Source organism: Bubalus kerabau, chromosome X (genome assembly GCF_029407905.1).
Source record: "Bubalus kerabau isolate K-KA32 ecotype Philippines breed swamp buffalo chromosome X, PCC_UOA_SB_1v2, whole genome shotgun sequence".
Taxonomy (NCBI): domain Eukaryota; kingdom Metazoa; phylum Chordata; class Mammalia; order Artiodactyla; family Bovidae; genus Bubalus; species Bubalus kerabau.
Window position 1 is genome coordinate 140,932,870 of NC_073647.1, and position 26,986 is coordinate 140,959,855.

Consider the following 26,986-nt stretch of genomic DNA (forward strand, 5'->3'; position numbering starts at 1 on the left):
ACGAATGTATCTACTGGAAAATATATGTCCCATAATATTAGAATAAAAATTATTATTTCTCCATCAGAAACTTACTATACATATACAGTCCAATTCACAATAAATTATAGAATCATATGTATATCCACTTAGTTTGCCAAAACACTCATAAAGTTTAATGAAGTTAACTCACAACAGGCAAGATTTATTACTAGTCATTTACTATGAATGAAGCACATAAAGACTATTTAACAACAAACATCATATATTCACCATTAGAACACATACATTAATTGTAAAATACTCAGTTTTCTTAACTCTTTCCTTTATGATCAAAGTAGACCAAATCCAAACCCTTTACGGTATCCACTCAGGTACACATTCTTTCTGACACTTGCTTTATTGTGAATCTGCTCTAAATCTTATGATATGTCTGGCATAATGAGGCTCATATCTAGCCAAGGAATGAGTCAAAAGTTGGTGCTTTATGGCACAACCAGATTTAATTGCCTAGACTTGGGTTAGTAGAAAGGCATGAGGCCAGTACAACTTGCCAGGAAAAAAAAAAAAAAAGAAATATAGTAAATTTAGCACTTACTGCCTTGAGGTCTTCATTAATATGAGTATCATTCATTATAAACTCAGGATAGCCAACTTTTGCCAAAACAGCTCTTGCCTATAAAAAGGAAAAAGAAAAATGATGTCAGAATTTCAGCACTTAAGTCATTATAATCACAAGATGTAAGAATGCAACCTTCATCTGAAAACTCTATTTACTGAATATCTACTATATGTAATCAACTGTGAAGGACAAAAAATAAAAAAAAAATCTAAGTCCCTTCCCTCAATATGTTAAAAGTACAGTGAATGTAGCAAAGAACTATATAATTCAACATAAAGGTTTAGATATAGACAATATTATCTATAAATAGATAACTGTATTTATAGACAATATTGTTACTGAAGTCCAGAGCAGATACTACTTCCTCATGGGGAAGATGCTTAATGGAGAAGGGGATCAAACTGAGTCTCAGAGAATGGCTGGGATTTCAAAATGTAGAACTAAGAGGAAGGATTCCAGGAGAGAAAACAGCAGGGGCAAAGTCAAGGAGATGAAAAACAAAGCATACACCAGAGAGATGGTGAGTAGTTGCCCGGAGCTGGACAGAAAACACAAATGGTGGGCAGAAAACAACACAGGAAAATCAACTTCGGCCTGTTCCCAGGGTTTCCCGAATGCCATGCTGAGAAGTCTGTGTCTGATTTTACAGACAAGAGAGAACAAAGTATTTTTAGCAGCAATAAAATGAGTCACCCTTCAGTGAGATTATCTGTGCAATGATGGCTGGGAATGATGACTAGGATGCCAGAAAAATTGGAGGGAGGGGGTCTAGACTAATTGAAGATGCATCATAACTATCCTTTTGATAGCCATACCACTTATTCCCTGTTTTGCAGGATACAGGAAATGGATAAAGGAAAAAGCCATCTCAGGTACATACAAGGAGCCGCCACAGCAGGGATGGGCAAAGTATGGCCTCTGGGCCAAATCTTCTCTCTGCCTCCCTCCCCCTCCATCTGTTTCTATAAATCAACTTTCACTGGCACAGAGCTACGCCCACTCATTTGCATGACTCATTTACATGGCTGCTTTTACACGATAATGGCAGAGTTGAAGAGTTGGGAGAGAAACCCTGTGGTCCACAAAGTCTCAAATATTTACTCTCTAGCCCTTTACTTTAAAGAAAAGGTTTGCCAACCCTTGCCCTCAAGAAACTGTCTCCCCCCATCCCCCCAATTCAGGGTTTCACCAAAACAAAAGAACAGCTTACTCAAAGGGTAAGTACAGTGGCGGGGCTCTGGCCAGATCCCTTTTATCACTTCAGCACATCTCTCCCCAGGATCTATGTTCTTCTTCCTTTCTAAAGGCAAGCACCTGAGACTCTGAAGGCCCACCCAAGGGCTACCAGGATACCTTGTGTGCACTCAAAACAGCTCCTTCCTTGGGCGTTTATCTGCCTTGGGCCCCCAACTCCACTGGTGGCCAAGCAGCCCTCAGCCAACGACTGACTGTAGCAGGAATGTGAAAGTCCAGCTCCTTTGCTTCAGTTCAGGATGGAGTATAAGGTACAATTTGCATGCCAGAGTTCCCTGCACGATCAGACTATCTGAGACTTCCCCTGAAACGGGACCTGGGTCCATCTCTTACCCTTCCCAGTCTGGCTTCCCTCATTCCCCTGCTGGCTGCTCCTGGGAACATTTGCTGAATAAATCGTAAATCATTTGAATGTGAATCCTCATCTCCAACTCTGCCTCGAGAAGACCCAATGTAAGACACCAGGCAATCCCAAACATACTGATTTTATTCCAGCAAAGCTAAAACCATTGCCCTTTGCACACTGCTCTTAGTAATGAGTCTTTTTTTCCTTCAAGCCTTTCAATTTTCCTTACTCAAGAAAGAAATAGAATAAGATAGTACGTTTTCTTTATCTTCCTTGAGATAATTCAAATATTAAATGTCTGAGTCTTGAAACTCCAGACTCAGAGAAGATTTTACAAGTGCCATAGGACACAGTCATAATGGGTTTTGCTATTTCAGACTCAGATACAGCACAGATCAAATTTTGTCTTCAAAGCCCTGTGAGTTACACTGAAAGCCTGATGTGACCCAGACAGCAGATAACTAGAGGTTACAGCTCTCCCCCAACACTGAACAATACAGCATATGTCTCTAGGTTACCTTCTTCCGAGACTCTTCTAATATTTCCCTCATTGTGTTTAATTCCTCACTGTGTTTTATCAGCTCACCACAAGTCATATATATAACTATAACAAATAAAGAGCTCCAGATAGCTTCAAAAAAAATAAAGGAATATACAAGCTGAGTCATCCACAATTGTTTTCTGAACATCGCTCTTTCCAGAGCATGCTGGTGAATTATGCATTGTTTTTCAAATCTCACGCTCTGGGTCCCCCACTGCACTATAGAGCTTCACAGAATATATTACCTTCTGCACTGTATATGCAGGTCACTGAATCCTTTTTTATTATTTAGCAATACCATGATTTGAAGAGAGCCAGAACAGAGGTATAAAAAATCTCTATTCATCTGCTAAGAACACAAAGATAAAGTAATAATACTAATAGCAACACTGCCAACATTGGAAAAGAATACTTCTTCCCCCAGACTGTGCCGTGTTGTTATGCCTCTATTCAAACTCAAGTCATCCCTGCCAGTCAGCCGTTGTCACTTCCACATCTTCCCACCCCACCCCATGCTACTCTCCCCTGAGAAGCCTCAAAACCCCATCTCCCCAGACCCCATGGGACCTGGCTCCAGGTCAGACTTTGTGAATGAAAAGCATTCACAGGAGACAGGAGGAGACACGTTATTCACTCACAGCCAGTAGCTCCGGGCAGGCATGGCGCATCTGCAGGTAGCAGATAGAACACTTGACCAGCAGCTCCCACACACTCTCTGCAGAAGACCCCTAAGGGTATGGGCAGCAGAGATCATGGGCAGGCTCTACACTTCACTGCCCAGTCCTCCTGATGACTGCATAAGCCTCCAAATCCCTGTATTACATACCTTTCCACTTGACACACTTAGAAGGGCACCCACTCTCCAAATAAACTCTGAAAGACCCTTTAAAGGAAATAACTGATGACATCACTTTGTAATTTTTCAAGAATGGAAGAAACGAGGCACCAACAGCTTGATGGCAAAGCATTAGTGAGGCAGGCCTGAAATCAATTACTCCATGGGTTATATGGAAAAGAAGGAAAGGAAAGGGCCACAGCAAATACTGAGAGAATGGGGGGATAGATGGATAACAGACTGCACGTTATATCCTGCAAGAAACATTTCCCAGGCTATTTGTGGCTGATCAAAAACTCCAGTCTTCCATAACCAGTACATGCATTCAGTTCAGTTCAGTCGCTCAGTCGTGTCCCACTCTTTGCGACCCCATGGACTGCAGCACACCAGGCCTCCCTGTCTGTCACCAACTCCCAGAGTTTACTCAAATTCATGCCCATTGAGTTGGTGATGCCATCCAACCATCGCATTCCCCTTCTGCCTTCAATCTTTCCCAGTATCAGGGTCTTTCAAATGAGTCAGTTCTTCGCATCAGGTGGCCAAAGTATTGGAGTTTCAGCTTCAGCATCAGTCCTTCCAAAGAATATTCAGGACTGATTTCCTTTCGGATGGATTGGTTTGATCTCCTTGCAGTCCAAGGGACTCTCAAGAGTCTTCTCCAACACCACAGTTCAAAAGCATCAATTCTTCGGCTCTCACCTTTCTTCACAGTCCAACTCTCACATCCATACACGACTACTGGAAAAACCATAGCTTTGACTAGACAGACCTTTGTTGGCAAAGTAATGTCTCTGTTTTTTAATATGCTGTCTAGGTTGCTCATAACTTTTCATCTTTCCTTGCTATTCTTTGGAACTCTGCATTCAAATGGGTATATCTTTCCTTTTCTTCTTTGCTTTACACTTCTCTTCTTTTCATAGCTATTTATAAGTACTCCTCAGACAGCCATTTTGCTTTTTTACATTTCTTTTTCTTGGGGATGGTCTTGCTCCCTGTCTCTTCTACAATGTCACGAACCTCATTCCATAGTTCATCAGGCACTCTATCAGATCTAGTACCTTAAATCTATTTCTCTCTTCCACTGTATAATCATAAGGGATTTGATTTAGGTCATACCTGAATGGTCTAGTGGTTTTCCCTACTTTCTTCAATTTAAGTCTGAATTTGGCAATAAGGAGTTCATGAGCTGAGCCACAGTCAGCTCCCGGTCTTGTTTTTGCTGACTGTATAGAGCTTCTCCATCTTTGGCTGCAAAGAATATAATCAATCTGATTTTGGTGTTGACCATCTGGTGATGTCCATGTGTAGAGTCTTCTCTTGTGTTTTTGGAAGAGGGTGTTTGGTATGACCATTGTGTTCCCTTGGCAAAACCCTATTAGCCTTTGCCCTGCTTCATTCCGTACTCCAAGGCCAAATTTGCCTGTTGCTCCAGGTGTTTCTTGACTTCCTACTTTTGCATTCCAGTCCCCTATAATGAAAAGGACATCTTTTGGGGGTGTTAGTTCTAGAAGGTATTGTAGGTCTTCATAGAACCGTTCAACATCAGCTTCTTCGGCATTACTGGTTAGGGCATAGACTTGGATTAGTGTGATATTGAATGGTTTGCCTTGGAAACGAACAGAGATCATTCTGTCATTTTTGAGATAGCATCCAAGTACTGCATTTCAGACTCTCTTGTTGACTATGATGGCTACTCCATTTCTTCTAAGGGATTCTTGCCCACAGTAGTAGATATAATGGTCATCTGAGTTAAATTCACCCATTCCAGTCCATTTTAGTTTGCTGATTCCTAGAATGTCGATGTTCACTCTTGCCATCTCCTGTTTGACCACTTCCAATTTGCCTTGATTCATGGACCTAACATTCCAGGTTTCTATGCAATATTGCTCTTTACAGCATCAGACCTTGCTTCCATCACCAGTCACATGCACAACTAGGTGCCGTTTTTGCTTTGGCTCAGTCTCTTCATTCTTTCTGGAATTATTTCTCCACTCTTCTCCAGTAGCATATTGGGCACCTACCGACCTGGGGAGTTCATCTTTCAGTGTCCTATCTTTTTGACTTTTCATACTGTTCATGGTGTTCTCAAGGCAAGAATACTGAAGTGGTTTGCCATTCCCTTCTCCAGTCGACCATATTTTTTCAGAACTCTCACCATGACCCGTCTGTCTTGGGTAGCCCTACATGGCATGGCTCATAGATTCATTGAGTTAGACAAGGCTGTGGTCCATGCATTCCTATCCCTTATTCACACGGACCTCTAGAAAGTGCTGCACATGATAACTGGCTACCTTCCTTAATAAAGGAGGCTCAAATGCTCTTCACTCCCTGTGTGACACTGAGCAAACTATTTAACTTTTCTGAAGCAAATACCGCCTATTAGCTATCCAATATCCACATTCCTTCTTCTTAGGGTTGACAATGGACCCAACAAAAAATAGTTGCATCACCCAGCTTCCTTTGCAGTTAAAGGTGGCTACGGGATGAGATTTTTGCCAACGACATATAACTAAAGGTCCTTGTTGCACTGCCAGGAATCTGTTTTCAAAGATGAAGACTCACCTGGCATGTGCTCTTTGCCTACAGTCCAGAGTTTTTCAACCTTAGCACTATTGACATTTCAGGCCAGATTATTTTTGTTGTGAGCTGTCTTGAGGGTTGTAGGATGTTTAGAAGCATCTTTGGCTTCTACATACTAGATGCCAGTAGCAACATGCCTCACAAGTCATGACAACCAAAGATGTCTTCAGACATTGTCAAATGTCCCATAGGGGCAAAACTGCTCACTTGGTAAGAACCGCTGCTTTAGCCATATCTCGTCTTCCTTTTCACAATGCTGATGCAATGGCAGAGATAAGGCAGCCATCTTATAATCACAGGGCAACAAACATGAAGAATAAGTCTACATGCTAAAAATGGTGGAATGAAGAGTTGGTGCCATCTGGAGTCCACTATATCAGACATGAGGAAAATAAACTCCTAGTTATATGAGGCATTATATATCACGTTTTATATTGGCTGTAGCTCAGTGTAATACTAACATGGTGTCCTTTTCATAAGACATAGCCTGAGGAAAAAAATAGCACCTATACTTAATTTGGTTATCTGCAAGAATTCACGATGACATTTCATACAAACCACATTTTTATGCCTTGGTCCAGAGTACATGATGAATAAATTTTGGCTGTAGTTAATACAGAGAAAGTAGACACACAATGTCTTCCAAGGATCTGGAGAAATGCTGTTATGTACCTGTCTGGAGGGTCTTTCAAGGGAACCCAGGCCAGGTTAAATCCTTAACTAAATAAATACCTTGATTACCAGGGGGAATAATGTCATTCTTTTTAGTCGTAGGTCAAGTTTTAGGGACCCACACAACATAGTAAGAGAGAAAGGCTGTTGAAGCAACCCTGCAATCAATGGAGACACAGATGGGCCCATGAGATTCTTGGAGCACAGTGGAAGATTTCTTGAGCAAAGCCAGATTCTAAGCATGAGCCAGGAGAATTCAGGCTGTTCGCATTCCCCCCAAATTCTAAGGATTCTTCTGAGGGCCACTATTTGCACACCTCACAAAATGGACCTAAGAAACATTATGAATGCTAATCTTAGCAAAGATCAAAGAAAAAGTTGTCTTTAGTATTCACCATCTTGGGTTCTGTTTTCCCATCCCTTCTCTTTCCTGTATCCATTCATCCCAGTACCCAGGCCTTGTGTGTTCAGACCTTCTGCTCTCTGATCATATCCAACACTGGCCTTTCATAGCAATATTCTATGCTCCAAAGTCATCTCTCCTTTCCCATCTCATCCATCAAAACTGTTATTCCCTCAAGGCAGCTGTCATTGGGCTTCTAATTTGTAATAAAATGCAAGTGACTAACAGCAATCTAATGTATTAACTCTAGAGAAATATCTGTATTTAAAAGAGTAGTTCATTAATCAAAGTGAGAAATCAAATTAAAAGGGAGGTTTCTGTAGCTGAGAGAACCTTCATTCTGATACTACTCAAATCAAGCTAATGGGCTATTCCATTTAATCCTCCTTGTGTTCTCCACATGGAACACAGTGCTGGGCATATAGCAAGTGACCAACGCTCAATAAATACTGATTTTTGTAATGTGTAATTTAGTTGATAAACCTATTCTGATCAATGGCAGTAATCGTATCAGAAAATATAAAAGGTTATAGTTTAACACATGACCAAAAACATCATTCAATGCTGCTCCCATTAAGGCATATATTCCCATATAAAGAGATCTTACCAAAAGAGATGGAAAACGAGGAGAAAAAAGAAAGAGACTTTCTGAGAACCTAGGAAACTGTCTGGAAAATGCAGCAATGTTTTAAATCCCTGGGATTAACTCTTGATGGGAACCAAAAGTGTATTTTTTTAATATAAGCTATTTCAATCAAACAACAAATATTTATTGATAATGCCCTTGAGGCTCAGGCCTCTCCTCAGTTCTAAAGGAATATAAAAATATATAAGATGAGCCATAGTCTCACTGTATTTGTATTAAAAGATGGAAGAGGAACATTCTATGACAACTTGCCGTAATTGCTACTATGAAAAATGAGCAGTAGCTTAATTATCTGAATCTCTCTGTTTCTCAGTTTCCTCATCTGTAAAATGTGGATAAAAGTACTTCTAATACAGTGTAGTGAAATAGAGAGTTGAAAGAAGTAGTTGGATAACAAAGGAATTGGGAAAGGATAATTTTGGATTACCTAGATCAGGGGTTAATAACCTTTTTCTGTAAAGGGCCAGATGGTAAATATTTTCAGCTTTGCAGGCCGTATGGTCTCTGTCACAACTATTCAACTCTGCATTATACCTGGGAGAGCAGTCATGGACACCACATAAATGAATGGCTGTAGCTGTGTGCCAATAAAACTTTATTTACAGACACTACTAAAATTTGAATCTCACATCACTTTTATGTAACATGATATATGCTTTTCTTTTGACTTTAATAATTATTTTAATTGGAGGATAATTACTTTACAATATTGTGATGGTTTTGCCATACATAGACATGAATCAGCCACAGGTGCACATGTCCCCCCATCCTGAACCCCCCACCCACATCCCTCCCCACCCCATCCCTCTGGGTTGTCCCAGAGCACCAGCTTTAAGTGCCCTGCTTCATGCATTGAACTTGCATTGGTCATCTGTTTTACATATGGTAATATACATGTTTGAATGCTATTCTCTCAAATCATCCCACCCTCACCTTCTCCCACAGAGTCCAAGTCTGTTCTTTACATCTGTGTCTCTTTTGCTGCTTTGCATATAGGATTGCCGTTACCATCTTTCTAAATTCCACATATAAGCGTTAATATACAGTATTGGTGTTTCTCCTTATGACTTACTTCACTCTGTATAATAGGCTGACTTTTTAAAAACCATTTTAAAATGTAAAATCCTTTCTTAGCTTGGGGACCATACAAAAACAGGCAGCATGCTGAACATGGCTCAAAAGCCATAGTTTGCTGGGCTGACACAGATAATTCAATGAGGACAGACTTCATTGAGTTTCCTCAATTAATGACATGGAGCCTAGTACACAGTAAGTGCTCAACATCACTTGCTAAAGTGATCCATGCTGAACAGGGTGGGGGGTGTGTATATGTGGGCATGGCTTAGCTATTAAGTTTTTTATTTGTTTTTATTTTGTTCTTTGCTATTACTAGCATGTACATGCAACAAATCTCAGTTGCTTCGGAGTTTATTCTGTGCCCTAAAATTCTTAGAACTAGAACTTTAAAAATCACAATTAATTTCTGTGAAGACAACAGTTCATGAAGATTATTACTTTGAGAGAGAGAGAGAGAGAGAGAGAAGCTATCATTAATGAACCCAGCAAGAGAAAAAAAAAAAACCTACGAGGAACACTGAAAACTTAAAACACAACATGACTTAAACTCTCAAGTCACCCCTCCTTCCCAGAATTTTATACAACAGCTTGATAGTGCTACTGGGAAGAACAGAACCAAACAATCCTACTTTGACTGTGAGCTCTGAAACAATATGTAATTTTTACACAGATGACCAAACTGATTTAGTGATAGGTCACTTGACTGCTTTATCTGGAATTTTCAAAGCCACTAAGTATTAAGCTGATCAGCAGAATCAAGACAGAAAGCTCATTTGTTTTAATCCCTGCTGACTTGGCTATTTAGGAGAGTCAGGAAAATTCTCAAACATCTTGCATGTACTACATCAAAGGAATCATTTTAATCACTTAATGCAACAGCTTTGTGTTTCCTCTGTAGTTAAGTCACTTAGCATACTTTTTCCTTTTTATTAATTTAACTAACTTAAGGGAAAAAATGGAACAACTGATGATCAACTGCCCTTTTACAATTTATAGCACAACTTTCTTATGCCTGCAACGGCTTTGAAAGCTTCAGTTGGGCTTAACCATGCCAAGGTCTCGTTTTCCCTGATTGAGTTCTATAATAACTATTAAACATCAATCACAATTCTGAGCTTTAAACACTGGAAGTTCAGGAGATTGTATATGAATTACACTATCCTTCAAAACAACAGCTGTTTCCATAATGCCAAACAAATGACTTACTAGTGTAGATGTTTTGGCTGAAGATATGATCCTAAGCAGAGCTAACAGTATGGACGAAAATTAGCCTAGGGAACATGTTTTAATATCCTTTGGGGCTTTCTGGATTCCACAAATAATAACATCTCAGTTATCTGACAAATCAAATTTTAGCTTCTTGATAAGAATGGCAATGATTTATTATGAGTCTTCAAAAACTTTAATTCTGCAAATTGCTTTTGGGTGGGGTTCCCAGGTTCATGCATCATGCGGAGGGGACAACAGATAAGCGCCCCGATGAATCATATGGCTTTTTAAGCTCAAGTCACAGTTCTGATTGTACAAGAGCTGGAAGACAGAAATGCTCAGATCTCAGGTCTTCCACCTTTAACTCTGCCTGAATCATGTCCCAGTATAGTGGACAATGGGCTTCTCAATTCCTGGGTTGTGAAAATCCCCTGGAGGAGGAAATGGCAACCCACTCCATTATTCTTGCCTGGAGAATTCCATGGACAGAGGAGCCTGGTGGGCTACTGTCCATAGGGCCGCAATGAGTCAGACACGACTTAGTGACTTAGGATGCAGTAGACAATCCCCCCTTCTCTCTGATATGGACAACATTCTAAGAAGGCATGTTCCCAATTACAAAGCAGCTCTATCCATCTATCCATCTTCTCCCTTGAAAATGCCTATTCCATGTGTCTTGAAGGTGGGCAGTTTTTCCATTCCAAAACAGGAAACTACTCTGGTACAGGTAAATGGTCATTTAGCCACACTGGCACTCAACTGTTTCCTGGTATCATGGTGATAGCCCTCTCCCTTGGGTGAGCCCTGTACCCAACAGAGGTTTTTTTTTTTTTAAAGAACATTTGGATTTTCTTTGTAAATAGATGGAGCAGCAAGTAGCAACTGAGTTAGGAACCCAAAACCATCCTATGATTAATCCATAAAACAGCACATCCCCCTGATGGTAGGGGCCATATACCTTAAAATAGTGGCAAAGTGTGCAAGTCACCCAGTCGTGTCCGACTCTGCAACTCCATGGACTGTAGCCTGCCAGGCTCCTCTGTCCATGAAATTCTTCAGGCAAGAATACTAGAGTAGGTTGCCGTTGCCTTCTCCAGGGGATCTTCTCGACCTAAAGATTGAATCTGGGTCTCCTGCACTGCAGGAGGATTATTGACCATCTGAGCCACCAGGGAAGCCCAAAGTAGTGGCAATTCTCACGTATTCCTTTTAAAGTTGAACAGGAAAGTGGCCAGATTGTAGAATTTTTTAAAAATCAATGTCTTTGTATTACCTTCAATTACATGTGGTACTGCTCACAAAGTTTTCACAAATAGAACAGCTGCTGCTGCTGCTGCTGCTAAGTCGCTTCAGTCGTGTCCGACTCTGTGCGACCCCATAGACGGCAACCCAACAGGCTCCCCCGTCCCTGGGATTCTCCAGGCAAAAATACTGGAGTGGGTTGCCATTTCCTTCTCCAATGCTTGAAAGTGAAAAGTGAAAGTGAGTCACTCAGTCGTGTCTGACTCCTAGCGACCCCATGGACTGCAGCCCACCAGGCTCCTCCATCCATGGGATTTTCCAAGTAAGAGTACTGGAGTGGGGTGCCATTGCCTTCTACGAGAACAGCTGCTATACCTGTTCAAATGAATAGTCTAAGCTTCAATTAAGCAAATCCATTTGTCCAGACATAGCCAAGATGATAAAAGCCTGAGGGCCAGAACAATCCTATATTATAGTTAGGTTTTTATATGGGCCAAAGTAAATGGTACTTTTCTCTGCCCCACATGAAAAGAGCTCTATGTCATGGGTCAGCAAATGCCAACAGGCCAAAACAAGCCCATCACCTATTTTTGTTAAAAAAAAAAAAAATACTGCATTTTGGAACATGGTGAAGGGATCCAGAATACACCATTGCAGTATCAAAATTACTGTGAGCTGAAGACATTTGAGAATCAACATATACAGGAAGAGGCTTCTCTGCACTTCCCTCATCTGCCTAAAAGCAGACCTTCTGAAAGAATTCCACTGTTACAAATCCCTGATAAGGGACGCTTCTCTTACCAGGGGGAAAGAGTGACTCCTATCACCAGAGATGAGAAGTCAGTGCCAGGATAAGAAATTACATAAACAGACCTTACTAAATCAAACCTTACCTTCCACTGCTGCTGCTGCTGCTAAGTCGCTTCAGTCGTGTCCGACTCTGTGCGACCCCATAGACGGCAGCCCACCAGGCTCCCCCGTCCCTGGGATTCTCCAGGCAAGAACACTGGAGTGGGTTGCCATTTCCTTCTCTTTACCTTCCAATAGTTTCTCCCATATATTTCTCACTCATTTCCCACCATTTATTTTTCTTGAAATCCTAACTCGCTCCCCTTTTAAGATGGCATATAAGGGCTATGTATAAAATAAAAATGCTACAAGGATATACTATAGAGCACAGAGAATATAACCAATATTTTATAGTAATTATGAATGGAGTATACTCTTTATAAATTGTCAACCACTATGTTATACACCTGTAACTTATATAATATTATGAAATCAACTGTACTTCAATAAAAAATATAATAAAGCTTTTTTAAAAATAGATGATATATAAAGCCTAAATTCTCACTGCTTCTTTGAGCTACATGTTCTGTGAGCTCCCAGATACCTACGGGAATAAATTTTGTCTTTTCTCCTGCTGGTCCATCTTTTGTCAGTTTAATTCACAGACCCCCAACTACTGAACCTCAAAGGATAGTAGTTTTTCCTCTCCAACAACAGCCACACTCATTTATTTATGGATTGTCTCTGCCCACTTTCATACTCAGGCTGCAGAGTTGAGTTGTTGCAAAAGAGACCATAAGGCCCCCAAAGCCTAAAATATTTACTATCTGGCTCTTTGCAGAAAAATTATGCCAACACCTCTTTTACATAAGAAATTTCCAAATTTTTCAAAACTAACAGTAAAGATAGCAAGGGAAAAACAGGGACAAAGGTAAACCTTCTCTGACAGTTTCATCAAGATATAAATGTGATTAAACTTATAATAATGCTTCATGCTTTCTTAAGGTAAATACCTGAATTCTAAAAGAGAGTCAGCATACAAATATTAACCAGAAATGGGAATACAATGGAAAAACCAATGTACTTTTTGAGGAAAAGGAAAAAATGTACATAAATTCCTAAAAACCATTTTCAATTGTCAAGATTCAAAGTGTTCAGAAATGCACATTGAACACCTAATCCCTAACACCTAATGTTTCTCAGATAAATTTAATCAGCTACTTAATCCTCCTGCAATTGTTAAATTACTTAAACTGGAGGCAAGTTGGAGATCAGGTTAAACAACACACTCTACTCTCTCATCAGCAGTCCAACTGACCGGGAATTGTCCTCATTTTTTCAACTGAGGTTTACCTCTGATGTGAACAATACTTTACTAGCCTGAAAAAACTTCAAACTACCTTCCTCATAACTCAGGGGAGAGATAATAAGATACTTGCTGAATTATTAAATGAGGTAAATATACTCTGTCATACAGTTTTTCTTTAAGATGGATGACACAGAGTCAATGTTCATACGTAATGCTTGTTCCTTTGACTCTAGAGTCCTGTGGTTCAGAGCTTCTCAAACCTCCATCCTTGAACCATCAGCATCACTTGGGAGCTTGCTAAAATGCAAATTTCTGGACCTACCTTGGACCTACTAAGTCAGAATGTCTCTGAGTTGCAACCCAGGAATATGCATTGTAACAAACCTTACCTTAAGGCAGAGTTTCTCAACCTTGGCACAAATGAATTTTGGCCAGATTAGTCTCATTTAGGAACTAATGAGATTAGTCTCATTTGGGAACCAAGGAAACATCACATGCAAAGATGGGCACAATAAAGGACAGAAATGGTATGGACTTAATAGAAGCAGAAGAAATTAAGAAGAGGTGGCAAGAATACAGAAGAATTATACAAAAAAGATCTTCATGACCCAGATAACCACAATGGTGTGATCACTCATCTAGAGCCAGACATCCTGGAATGTGAAGTCAAGTGGGCCTTAGGAAGCATCACTACGAACAAAGCTAGTGGAGGTAATGGAATTCCAGTTGAGCTATTTCAAATCCTAAAAGATGATGCTATGAAAGTGCTGCATTCAATATGCCAGCAAATTTGGAAAACTCAGCAGTGGCCACAGGACTGGAAAAGGTCAGTTTTCATTCCAATCCCAAGGAAAAGCAATGCCAAAGAATGTTCAAACTACTGCACAATTGCACTCATCTCACATGCTAGCAAAGTAATACTCAAAATTCTCCAAGCCAGTCTTCAACAGTACGTGAACCATGAACTTCCAGATGTTCAAACTGGTTTTAGAAAAGGCAGAGGAACCAGAGATCAAATTGCCAACATCTGTTGGATCATCAAAAAAGCAAGAGAGTCCCAGAAAAACATCTACTTCTGCTTTATTGACTATGCCAAAGCCTTTGACTGTGTGGATCACAATAAACTGGGGAAAATTCTGAAAGAGATGGGAATACCAGACCACCTGACCTGCCTCTTGAGAAATCTGTATGCAGGTCAGGAAGCAACAGTTAGAACTGGACATGGAACAACAGACTGGTTCCAAATCGGGAAAGGAATACGTCAAGGCTGTATATTGTCACCCTGCTTATTTAACTTATATGCAGAGTACATCATGAGAACTGCTGGGCTGGATGAAGCACAAGCTGGAATCAAGATTGCCAGGAGAAATAGCAATAACCTCAGATACGCAGATGACATCACCCTTGTGACAGAAAGTAAAGAAGAACTAAAGAGCCTCTTGATGAAAGTGAAGAGGAGAGTGAAAAATCTGGCTTAAAACTCAACATGAAGAAAACTAAGATCATGGCATCTGGTCCCATCACTTCATGGGAAATAGATGGGGCAACAATGGAAACAGTGGCAGACTTTATTTTGGAGGGCTCCAAAATCACTGCAGATGGTGACTGCAGCCATGAAATTAAAAGACGCTTACTCTTTGGAAGAAAAGTTATGACCAACCTAGACAGCATGTTAAAAAACAGAGACACTACTTTGCCAACAAATGTTCGTCTAGTCAAAGTTATGGTTTTGCCAGTAGTCATGTATGGATGTGAGAGTTAGATTATAAAGAAAGCTGAGCCCCGAAGAATGGATACTTATGAACTGTGGTGTTGGAGAAGACTCTTGAGAGTCCCTTGGACTGCAAGAAGATCCAACCAGTCCATCCTAAAGGAAATCAGGCCTGAATATTCATTGGAAGGACTGATGTTGAAGCTGAAACTCCAATACTTTGGCCACCTGATGCAAAGAGCTGACTCATTGGAAAAGACCCTGATGCTGGGAAAGATTGAGGGCAGGAGGAGAAGGGGATGACAGAAGATGAGATGGTTGGATGGCATCACTGACTCAATGGACATGGGTTTGGGTGGACTCCAGGAGTTGGTGATGGACAGGGAGGCCTGGCGTGTTGTGGTTCATGGGGTCGCAAAGAATCAGACACGACTGAGCAACTGAACTGAACTGAGTGAGTGAGTAAGAAGGAAAAGGCACTGGGACTGGGGAGACTGGGAGACTGAACTGAACTGAATCTCATTTGTGGGGGTCTGTCCTGTGCATTGTGGGATGTTGAGCAACATCCTTGACCTCTATCCACTGGATGCCAGTTGACTCTTCCCCCTTACCAGTTGTGACCAAAAAAGTCTCCAGATCTTGCCAAATATCCCCTGGGGGTACAATAGCACCTTGGGTTAAGAATCATTGCTGTAGGTGATTCTCATGCAAGCTCAGATGTGAGACACAATCTGATCTAGACTGTGGTACCTATCAAGGCATCTGGACCCACTTGGGAGAACTCCTGATATCATATTATCTATTTACAAGAAGGGAGTTCATCCATTCCTTCAATAGTCCTTGCTTGCTAGCTCAGTCACTTCAGTCGTGTCCAACTCTTTGTGACCCCATGGACTGTAGTCAGCCAGGCTCCTCTGTCCATGGGATTATCTAGGCAAAATACTGGAGTGGGTTGCCATTCCCTTCTCCAGGGATCTTCCCAACCCTGGGATCAAACCTGTGTCTCCTGCATCTCCTGAATTGCGGAGGATTCTTTACCCATTGAGCCACCTTAATGCTTACAAAGAGTGGTGCTAGGCCCCACCACAGAGCCGGTGCACCCCTTCCCGCAAAGGTGAGGGGGTTCTGCCCATATGCTCTGGCAGTCACCACAGTGGCCACTGAGCACTTTGGAGGGGCAGCAGCTGGGGGCTCCAGGACCCCAAGGCTCCTCAGTATTCCTTAGGCACTTTATTCATGGTCACCACTATCACACCATTAAGAGCACTTTATGGAGAAAACACCATGATCTTGTCTCCCATCAATTTTTTAACGTGCCTCAGGCAATTGCAGTTCATCCTGATGTCTGGTCAATGTCACCTAAATCCCAGGATGAAAGAGGCGAAGAATTAACAACTGGAAAGTGCTCTGCAACTGTAAGTCATGATAGAAATACACCCCAAAATCTCAGGGATCAAGATCTTAGAACATTAAAAGTTCTAATAACTTTTCTCTGAGTAGCTTGGTAAAATCTATTTTTAAGCACTTTGAGGCAACTAAAAAGCCACGTTAATACAATTACAGTTCACTGAAAAATTAGTATGCAATCCACTTTGAAAGCTAAAATCAGTCAAAGCAGGGTAATGTTGCATTTAATTATAAAGATTAATTCAACCTTCATTTATTTGTACATGTGTTTGGTCTTCATTTTTAACACAACACCCGAGATTCAAACACCGTCTGGTAAAAATGCCATACAAGTTTCAGCAGCATCTATTAAGAGTTGCAGATTTCATTTCAAAGTGGAAATGACAAAAAGACAAGGGGAGAGGGGCAAGGAGGGAGATAGAAGCAGTGGAGACTCAATTTAATAATGAGATTTCCACCAAGGTGATGGAACTGTGTCCTTCTCTCTATTTCATTCCCTGCCATGTCACCTCCACAAACAGTCCTAAATAACAAGTCCTGTCCTCCCCATTTACACTATTTTCTGAAACAGCCAGATGAAGATTCAAGCAGTGTTGTGTACAATAGTGTGAACTCTGATTATGAACTATGTCCACCATACTTTTCAAATGAACGTTACATCTTCTTCAAAATTTGGCTTTAGTCACATGGTAATTAAATTGACCACTTTCTTCATCATAATATCTGTTGAATATTCAATCTTTTACTGAATGATTATGAACTGCCAAATAAGCACCACAGACTTGAAAACATCTTTTAAAATTTTTTTGAGTTCTAACAAAGTACACAATAAGTATACAAATAAAAGATTTGTTTTTAAATACACACACACACATGGACCTGCACAAGCGACTCTGAAACAAGATTTAAAATATTCATAGCACACAAAAGGCTCCCTTGGGTGCCTTTCCAGTTAATAAGCCATGCACCCTAAAGATAACCACTATTCTGACCTCTATCTCCATAGATTAGCTTTGCCAATTCTTGAACTTCAAAAAAAAAAAGTGTGTACTCTTCTGTGTCTGGCTTCTTTCATGTCAACATCACATCTGTGAAATTCATCTGTGTTTTGTGTAGCAGGAGTTGAGATATTATAGTTTAATATATTCATTCCTGTCCTCAAGGAGTTCACAATCAGACACATGGAGAATGGAAGGCAAAAACGAAACAAAAAACTAGAAGAATGCAGAGGATAGGATGGGATGGGTTGGATTCAGATAGGATGGGAAAAAGGGAAGGACCTTGTGGAAAGGACATCTTCAAAAAGGAGATTTCATAGCTAGACACAATTAGCAACAATAGAAATAACATATTTTAATAATAACAAAACTAATGTCTTTGTTGAATTTTAACTATGGATCAGGTACTGGGCTAAGTGCTTCACTTCCTCATCAGATTCAAATTTATTTTACTACGGCACTATCAGGTGAGTGGCAGGAGACAGATAAAAGGAAATGCAACCCAAAGCCATCCTCTGCCTTCACAGTTCAGACTTGGTCATTTATTCTGGGATGCCCATGGCGTACAATCTGGAAACAAATTTTAGCTTTTTCTTTGCTCTAATTCTTAAAAGGCAATCTAGGGAAGGAAATCAGAAAAGCCCCCTATACTGAAGACAAAGCAATATGCCACAGCCCAGGGACAACGTGGGCTGTTTGTAAACAGCAGAGTAAATGTCATCATCAATTATTCATCATTCAACAAAGCCAATAAGTAACCACTACACAAAACCACTTGGACTTCCCCAGTGGCTCAGCGGTAAAGAATCAGCCTGACAATGCAGGAGCCAAAGGAGATGCAGGTTCAGCCCCTGGGTCAGGAAGATCCCCTGGAGGAGGGCATGACAACGCACCCCAGTATTCTTGCCTGGAGAATCCCATGAACAGAGAAGCCTGGTGGGCTACAGTTCATATGGTCACAAAGAGTTGGACACAGCTAAAGCAACTTAGCATGTGCACATCCAATATCACTTAATTCTTACTCAAACTTTAGCCCAACAAGAGAAGAAAGCAGCAAAGTGTTGGTCAAAACCCTGAGAGTAGGAAGGCTATAGATCAAGTTGGTAAGCTACGGCCTGCAAGCCAAATTCAAACTGTTGCCTGATTTTGCAAATAAAATTCTACTGACACACATTCACATCCATTTGTTCACAGAATGTCTAGAGCTGTATTCACGTGACAACAGTAAGATTGAATAGTGTGGCAGAGACCATATGGCCTGCAAAACCCATAATATTTACTATCTGGTCCTTTAAGTGAGAAGTTTGCCAACTCCTGCTCTCCACTCTCACTAGTCAATCTGTGGTCCATGGGCCACAGGCATCAGCCTCACCTGAAAACTCACAAGAAATGCAAAATCTCAGGCCCTCCTCCAAACTTATTAAGAATCTGCATTTTCACAAGGCCCCTGGGAAAGTGGTATACACATTCAAGTTTGAGCAGCAGTGATCTAAGAAGGCTCTGTTTCTCAAAATTGGCTGCTTGTTGGAATTGCCTAAGGAGTTTTATTTTGTTTCTCAAAATACCAATAGCCTGGGTCTAAGGTAACACTAGGCTGAAAAGTTTGCAAGAGCTTCCAGCTCTTTCTCACATGGTCATATGGCACCCTACACAGCTCTCATTCTCATCAGATGCTGACAGAGGACACTCAAATAAGCACCCAATGATTAGGTAGGGTTTGGCAAGTGAGGAGAGAAGATCGGAGGGAAAGGATGCTCTCCTTCCTCTTCTACTCTGTCAAGTTTTCTCATTTCAAGATTTCCCTCTCTCTCACAAGCTCCTTTTCTGTGAACAATTTTTAATGGCAATGAGAAATTACTTAGGACAACTTATAGGGCCTCTTTAGAATATGACTTTTCACAGATCTATACAAACCACTTTGCCAAATCTTACTTTTCATTTTCAAAAGCCTGAAAGAACAAAAAGAACTATTCCATACACCTGTCCTGTAGATTCATTTTATAACTTAACATGAGAATTAAGCAAAGGCTCTTCTCTGCAGCCCTGAAGGACACAGCCTCAGCACTGTCCTTGACTCTGCTCTGCTTTGGGACAGGTCCATTCAGCTCATTATTTAATCCTTACAAACCCCTGCAAGGAGAGTCTTGTTAGCCTGCACAGTGATTTCAGTGCTGGCAACGCCAGAATACACCAAAGGCAGCAGATCTGTCCCCTTTACCTTTGGTCGGCAAGGACACAGAGCAAAGCACAGCCCTATCCAATGCCGAGGGTCTTCGGTTATAAAGTACATGAAGTCAGAACCCTACGTTCATCAGTGAATTTAAAACACTGCCTCTCATCTTATATAAAAATAAACTCTAAGTGGTTTAAAGATCTAAATACAAGACATGACACCATAAAACTCCTAGAAGAGAACACAGGCAAATATTCTCTGACATAAATCACAGCAATGCTTTCCTAGGTCAGTCTCCCAAGGCAAAAGAAAAAAAAGCAAAAATACACAATTGGGACCTAATCCAATTGAAAAGCTTCTGCACAGGAAGCTATCAACAAAACAAAAGGACAATGTACAGAATGGGAGAAAATATTTGCAAACAATGCAACCGATAAGGGATTAATCTCCAAAATACACAAACAGCTCATGCAACTCAGTATCAAAAAAACAAACGACGCCATCAAAACCTGGGCAGAAGACATTTCTCCATAGAAGACATACAGATGGCCAGTAGGTACGTGAAAAGATGCTCAACATTGCTAATTATGAGAGAAATGCAAGTCAAAACTACAATGAAATATCACCTATCACCAGTCAAAATGATCATCATCAAATAGTTCACAAATGATAAATCCTGGAGAGGGTGTGGAGAAAAGGGAACCCTCCTACACTGTTGGTGGGAATATAACTGGTGCAGCCACTACGGAGAACATTATGGAAGTTCCTTAAAAAAAAAAATAGAGTTACCATATGATCTATCAATCCCACTCCTGGACATATATCTGGAGAAAACTCTAATTTGAAAAGATCCATGCACCCAATGTTCATAGCAGCACTATTTACAATAGTCAAGACATGGAAGCAATGTAAATGTCCACTGACAAATGAATGGATAAAGAAGATATGGTGTGTATATACAGTGGAATATTAATCAGCCATAAAAAAGAATGAAATAATGCCATCTGCAGCAACATGAAGAGAGATTATAATACTAAGTGAAGTAAATGAGACAGACAAAGGGAAATAACATGATATCACTTATGTGTGGAATCAAAAAAATGATATAAATGAACCTACTTACAAAACAGAAATATAGACATAGCAAAGAAACTTATAATTACCAAGGGGGAAAGGGAAGGGGAATAAATTAGAAGCTTGAGATTAATAGATACACACTACTATATATAAAGTAGATAAACAACAAGGATCTACTACATATTGCAGGGAACTATATTCAATATTTTGTAATAACATATAGTGGAAGAGAATCTGAAAAGGAATACACACACACACACACACACACACACACATAAATGTTCATAGTGGTTTTTCTTGTAACAGCCCCAAACTGGAAACTGCTCAGATGTCCTTCAACAGTTGAATGGTTTAAATAAACAGTCATGCATCTGTATTATGGGATACCACTCAACAATAAAAAGGAACAAATTATTAATACATACCACAAGCAGGGGACAGATCTACAGGAAACTATACCGAGGTGGGGAAAAGCTTATCTCAAGAGGGTAAAGACAGCGTGATTCCTTTATGCAGTATTTTGAAATGTTAAACTTCAGAAATGGAGAACTGCTTAGTGATTCAGGGGTAGGGATGGGAAGTGGGTATATTATAAAATGGTAGCACAAGGTGCTGGAACTATTTAGTGTCTTGACTGTGGTGGTGGGTACATAAACCTGCATATGATAAAACTGTATAATGTACACAGAGTAAAACTGGGGAAATGTGAAGGTCTGTGGATTATATTAATGTCAATTTCATGGTTATGACCTATATTGTAGTTTTTCAAAATGTTGCCACTGAAGGAAACTGGGTAAAATGTACATGGGATCTCTCTTTATTTCTTACAACTGCTTATGAATCTAAAATTATCTCAATAAAAAATTCAGATTAAAAAGATATGGTATATAGATACAATGCAACATTACTCAGTCAAAAAAAAAAGAATGAAATATTGCCATTTGCATGCAGTAACATGGACGGACCTAGAGAATATCATACTAAGTGAAGTAAGCCAGAGGAAGACAAATAGCATATGATATCACTTATACATGGATTCTAAAAAATAATACAAATGAATTTATTTACAAAACAGATTCAAACTTGTGGTCATCAAAAGGGAAAGGTAAAAGAAGTGGGATAAACTAGGAATATGAGACTAACAGATATATACTACTATATATAAAATAGATAATAGTGTTAGTCACTCAGTCGTGTCCGACTCTTTGCGACCCCATGGACTGCAGCCTGCCAAGCCCCTCTGTACATGGAATTCTCCAGGCAAATGTACTGGAATGGGTTGCCACTTCCTTCTCCAGAGAGATCTTTCTGACCCAGGGATCAAATCCAGGTCTGCATTGCAGGCAGATTCTTTACTGTCTGAGCCACCGGGGAAGCCCAAAATAGATAAACAACAAGGATTTACTGTATAGCACAGGGAAATATAATCAGTGTCTTAAAATAACCTATAATGGAAAAGAATCTGGAAAAAATACGTGTAACTGAATCATTTTGCTGTACACCTAAAACTAACAGAATATTATAAATCAACTATACTTCTATTTTTTTTTTAAAGTACAGGACTTCCCTGTGGTCCAGCAGTTAAGAACCTGCCTGCCAATGCATGGGACACGGGTTCCATCCCTGGTCCGGGAAGATCCCACATGCCACAGGGCAACTAGGTCCATGTGCTCTGGAGCCCACGCTCTACAACAAGAGAAGCCATCACAATGGGAAGCCCACACCCCACAATGAAGAGGAGCCCCCTCTCACCACAACTAGAGAAAGTCCGAGGGCAACCAAAAATAAAATAAATAAAGTACAGGGAGTCAGTGTCAAGAGTGTGTAAACTGAAAATTAAGTTTATTTACTAAGAAACTCAAATGTAAAACTGGGAAAAATGATTTGTCTACTAGGATGGGGTTGGGTCCCTTCTGACTTAGTCCAGTTCTAGGCCCTAATATGTATTAGGTATTTCTTATACCTATGCAGGAAGGTTTCACAGACAGGCTGAATCCTTTAGGCATCACAGTTCGACAATAATTAGGTTTACTCAAACAGTTCTCTAAGTCACTGTGTTAATATATGCTGGGTTTGAACTAGGAAAAGAATAAGTCAGTAATATGAAACATGTTAACCAATCTAACAGGAAAACAGGGGGAAATTTTAATGATACTTGGGGGTCAGGTGTTAAAGAGCAGGTAAAGATAGTTCAAAATTCTCTATTGTAAACAATGAAAAACTGAACACTTATGAGAAAGGCAAAGGATACAGATTGTAGGTAGGCAGTGGCCAAAGACAGCTGCCAACCATGCCTTTCCTCCCTGTGTGCTCACACTGGTCCTCATATCAAGAGATGGAGTCTTTCTCCTGCCCTCAAATATGAACTGGCTGTGTCCCTGACCTTGATCAAAAGAATGTAACACAAGAAACATTCTGGGGCTTCTAAGACCAGAACTTAAGAAGACTGTCAGTTTCTGCTTCCTGCCTCTTGGAGACAAAGAGCACCACACTACCCTTCTGGAGAAAGATGCCCCATAAGGAACACTGAGGCGTTAGACACGAATAAAGAAGCCACCTCACGTGTTCAGCCATTGCCACCGTCTAACTGCATCTGCCTGACACACTCCAGATGAGATCAGCCGAAGAGCCACCTATCTGAGCCCCAGCCAACCCGGAGAATCACGAGAAATAATAAAATGCTTGGTGCTCGAAGCCAGCAGGTTTTGAGGTGGTTTGTTACACAGCAGTAGATAACCCAAACATAGACCACTGCAGTAGGTGGGTCATTCTCCCTGCACAGAGAGAACTAAAACCTGCCCTCTTCCCTCTGGCCAATTGACAGACCCAGAATCAAAACAGAGCAAAACCCCAAAATTCTCTTTAAGGAATCAATCCTTCCATAAAATCCTTTTTTTTTTTTTTTTTTGGTAAGGAATTTTGTTCATTTGAAATGTTAAGAATGATAAATATTTCAAATCAAAATGAGGAAATTCCCTGGTTCTCCAATGGTTAGGGCTCAGCACTTCCACTGTTATGACCTGGGTTCAATCCCTAGTGGGGGAACTAAGATCCTGCAAGCTGTGTGGCACGGCCAAAAAATTAAGTAAGTAATTAAAAATGAAAAAATAATACAGAATAAATTAATTAAAAAATTTTTAAATCAAAGTGAAATTGATTTTGCACAGCTGTCAGCACCCCTATCAGAATACTTTGGTTGCCATTTCTTCCTACCACTGCTTCCTCCAACTTTTCCAACCCCAAATCTTTACCTTTTTCCCAGTTTCTTTTACTCTTTCTTCTCTTGGTATCAGGTTGTTTCTCCAGCTCATCAGTGAGATTCTGTCAGAAGTGGATTTGCTATCACGCCCTCAAGCCCGCCTTTACCCAGCTGTGCTAGGGTCTAGAAAATGACAACTCAGAACACCAGGTTAAATACAATCTCTCTCTCTTCACCCGTTTTCCACTATCTGCCTGTCCGGCTCTCGGGTTATTAATGGAACTGCCATTCCCGTACAACTGACAGAGCAGGGCCAGCAGCCAGATAAGAGGGGAGCCACTGACAGCAGCAGACACAGCCCCAGACATAGCAGATAAGTAGACACGTCGTGGCTATTAGTTTCATCTTAGGCCAAAGAGAAGAAACATCACAAAATAAACACAGAGAACTCAAACATCTCTAACGAACTGTTTTCCCATGAAATTAAAAACCAATATATCTAAACTGATTCTTCTTATCAAACCAAACTAAACATGTATTTGTTAGTGAATTCCTAACACACTCAATTTGCATTTGGACCAAAAAGGAATAAAGACAGGCATTAAACCTCTCCCCCGCTCCATTCCATGAATAAAAGTAATAAATAGGCTTCATAATTTTTAAAAAGCAGCTCTCTCCCCTGGGCCTCTGGAATTTCAGTCTGAGGCTATCACAGCATGTTCCAATTTCTTGCAAAGTCCTACAACCAATAAATCCCACAAGCCAAAATAACCCTTAATATTACACTTAAACATTAAACACTGTTACAGTACCACATTTAAACTATTACTGCTTGTTCATATTGTTAAAATTTTTTGAATATTTACTATTGCAAGTTTCATCTATTAACATAGTCCCATTGTTAAAATTAGTTCTATTTCTTGATACTAGCATTAATTTTTTTAATGTATGGCAGGGTCATGCACTAGTTATATACTTCTTTATATTCTTGATGAGAATATAACACTGCAAAAATTTTCAAACATCACAGAATATATTACATGTATATCCACTGACATGAGCGAGTGCCCCTTACAAATGATAATTCACATAAACTTCTCACTCAAACTTCTGCAAATCTGCTTATTACTGAAATTCTGTCTTTCAATTTGGTAATGAGTCTCTCCCCTGTCCCACAACAATGGCAACAACAGCAAAAAATTAATATATTGCTCACTGGTAGAACTAATTAAGGCAATGATTTATAAATTATTCAAAACAGTCTGTGATTAAATAAAAATCAAACATTAAAGAGGATATCCTGTGTCAGGGAACAAAGATGCTATCAGAAACAACTAGAGTCAAAGACAAGATGGTGGGGGAGTAGATGGACATGGAGAAACAACTGGAGTCATGTCAAACTTCTCTAAAGTACGAGATTTAAGTTGGCCAAAATGGGATAGTCTGAGCTAAAAAATAATGATTGTCATGAATCTAAACAGATCAAATACATAAAATTCCCTGGGTCAGGGCTTCCCTGGTGGCTCAGATGGTAAAGAATCTGTCTGCAATGCAGGAGACCCAGGTTCATTCCCTAGGTTGGGACAATTCCCTGGAGGAGGAAATGGCACCCCACTCCAGTATTCTTGCCTGGAGAAGTCCATGGACAGAGGAGCCTAGCGGGCTATAGTCCATGGGATCGCAAAGAGCCAGACACAACTGAGCCACCAACACTTTCACTTTCCCTGAGTTTATCATGATATTTAAAAACGAAACTCTTTTGGTACCTTTGGAGATAGTAAGGCATGAACTCATTGCGAAAATCCATAAATAAAAAGACATTTATGCTGCCTTTTGGCAGTTTATATCAGTATAAGTTGTATGTCAGTGTAATCAAGTGGTTTATGAGAGAAAATATCTTTTATAGAAATATTTCAGCTAATAAATGCAGAAAGAATGCCAGAACTGGAAAATCACCCACTGCAATTCCTACTGAACTCATATATCTATGCACTGTACCAACGACCAGTTAAATGACTTAAAGAGCAGTTTTCAACCCTGGCTGTATATTTGTACCTCCTGGGGAACTTTAAATACTGATACCAGGGTCCCACCCCCAGAGAGTCTGAGCTCAGTGGTCTGGGGTGTGGCTTGAGCATTTGGATTTTTTAAGCTCCACAAGAGTGATGTGAAGGTACAGTCAAGAAAGAGGAGCACTGCCTATCATGAAAGGTTGATGGGTAAGTTAAAAATGAAGGACTGATCTGATAATTCTTGAACCCACTAATCAACCTTTTCCTTGGAAGTGGGACAAAACAGCACCATGTGCCTCTTGGTGGGCTGCATAGGAGGCACACAGCGCTGCTCGTGAAGTCTTGCACCAAAAGAAAATTAAACCTGAATCTAATCAAACCTCTAGATTGAACCCCCAATTTACAAGAAATACGAGGGACAGAAGAACATGTTAAAAGACAAGGGTAGTATATCATTAGCCAACAGTGCTGAAAATTCTTCCAGACAAATAGCACAATGTCTTCTATAAATCAATTTCATGGATAAAAGTGAAGGGAGGTTAGGATTTCCCCAGTGGTCCAATGGTTAAGACCCCACACTCTCAATGCAGAGGGTATGGGTTTGATCCCTGGTTGGGGAACTAAGATCCCACATGCCACACAGCGTGGCCAAGAGAAAAAAGGCAGGGAAGCTTTTAAAACTTTTAAAGCCTTAAAAACAGATATACATCATCTCATCCTTTTTAGTCCATTCCCCCACTTATAGACTCAGAAGGAGAAAAACAAACCATTTTAGCATTTCTGATAGGTCTTTTCTGTCCTCTCTTAACATCATAGTGTTTATTTATAACTGAAAAACGCTACCCCCTAAATACAGATTATTGCATTGAAGTGACCCCTGGAAATCAGTCCTGAATATTCATTGG

General features: G+C 40.2%; 1 protein-coding gene across 5 annotated transcripts in view; it reads right to left on the reverse strand.

Annotated features, from left to right (window-relative positions):
* PHEX (phosphate regulating endopeptidase X-linked) overlaps positions 1–26,986 on the reverse strand; it is a 227,582-nt gene that overhangs the window by 72,118 nt on the left and 128,478 nt on the right. For all 5 annotated transcript variants that reach the window (XM_055565587.1, XM_055565586.1, XM_055565589.1 and 2 more), the window contains exon 14: positions 578–655. In XM_055565587.1, coding sequence (XP_055421562.1) covers positions 578–655 — 78 coding nt within the window. The remainder of the gene's footprint in view (positions 1–577; positions 656–26,986) is intronic.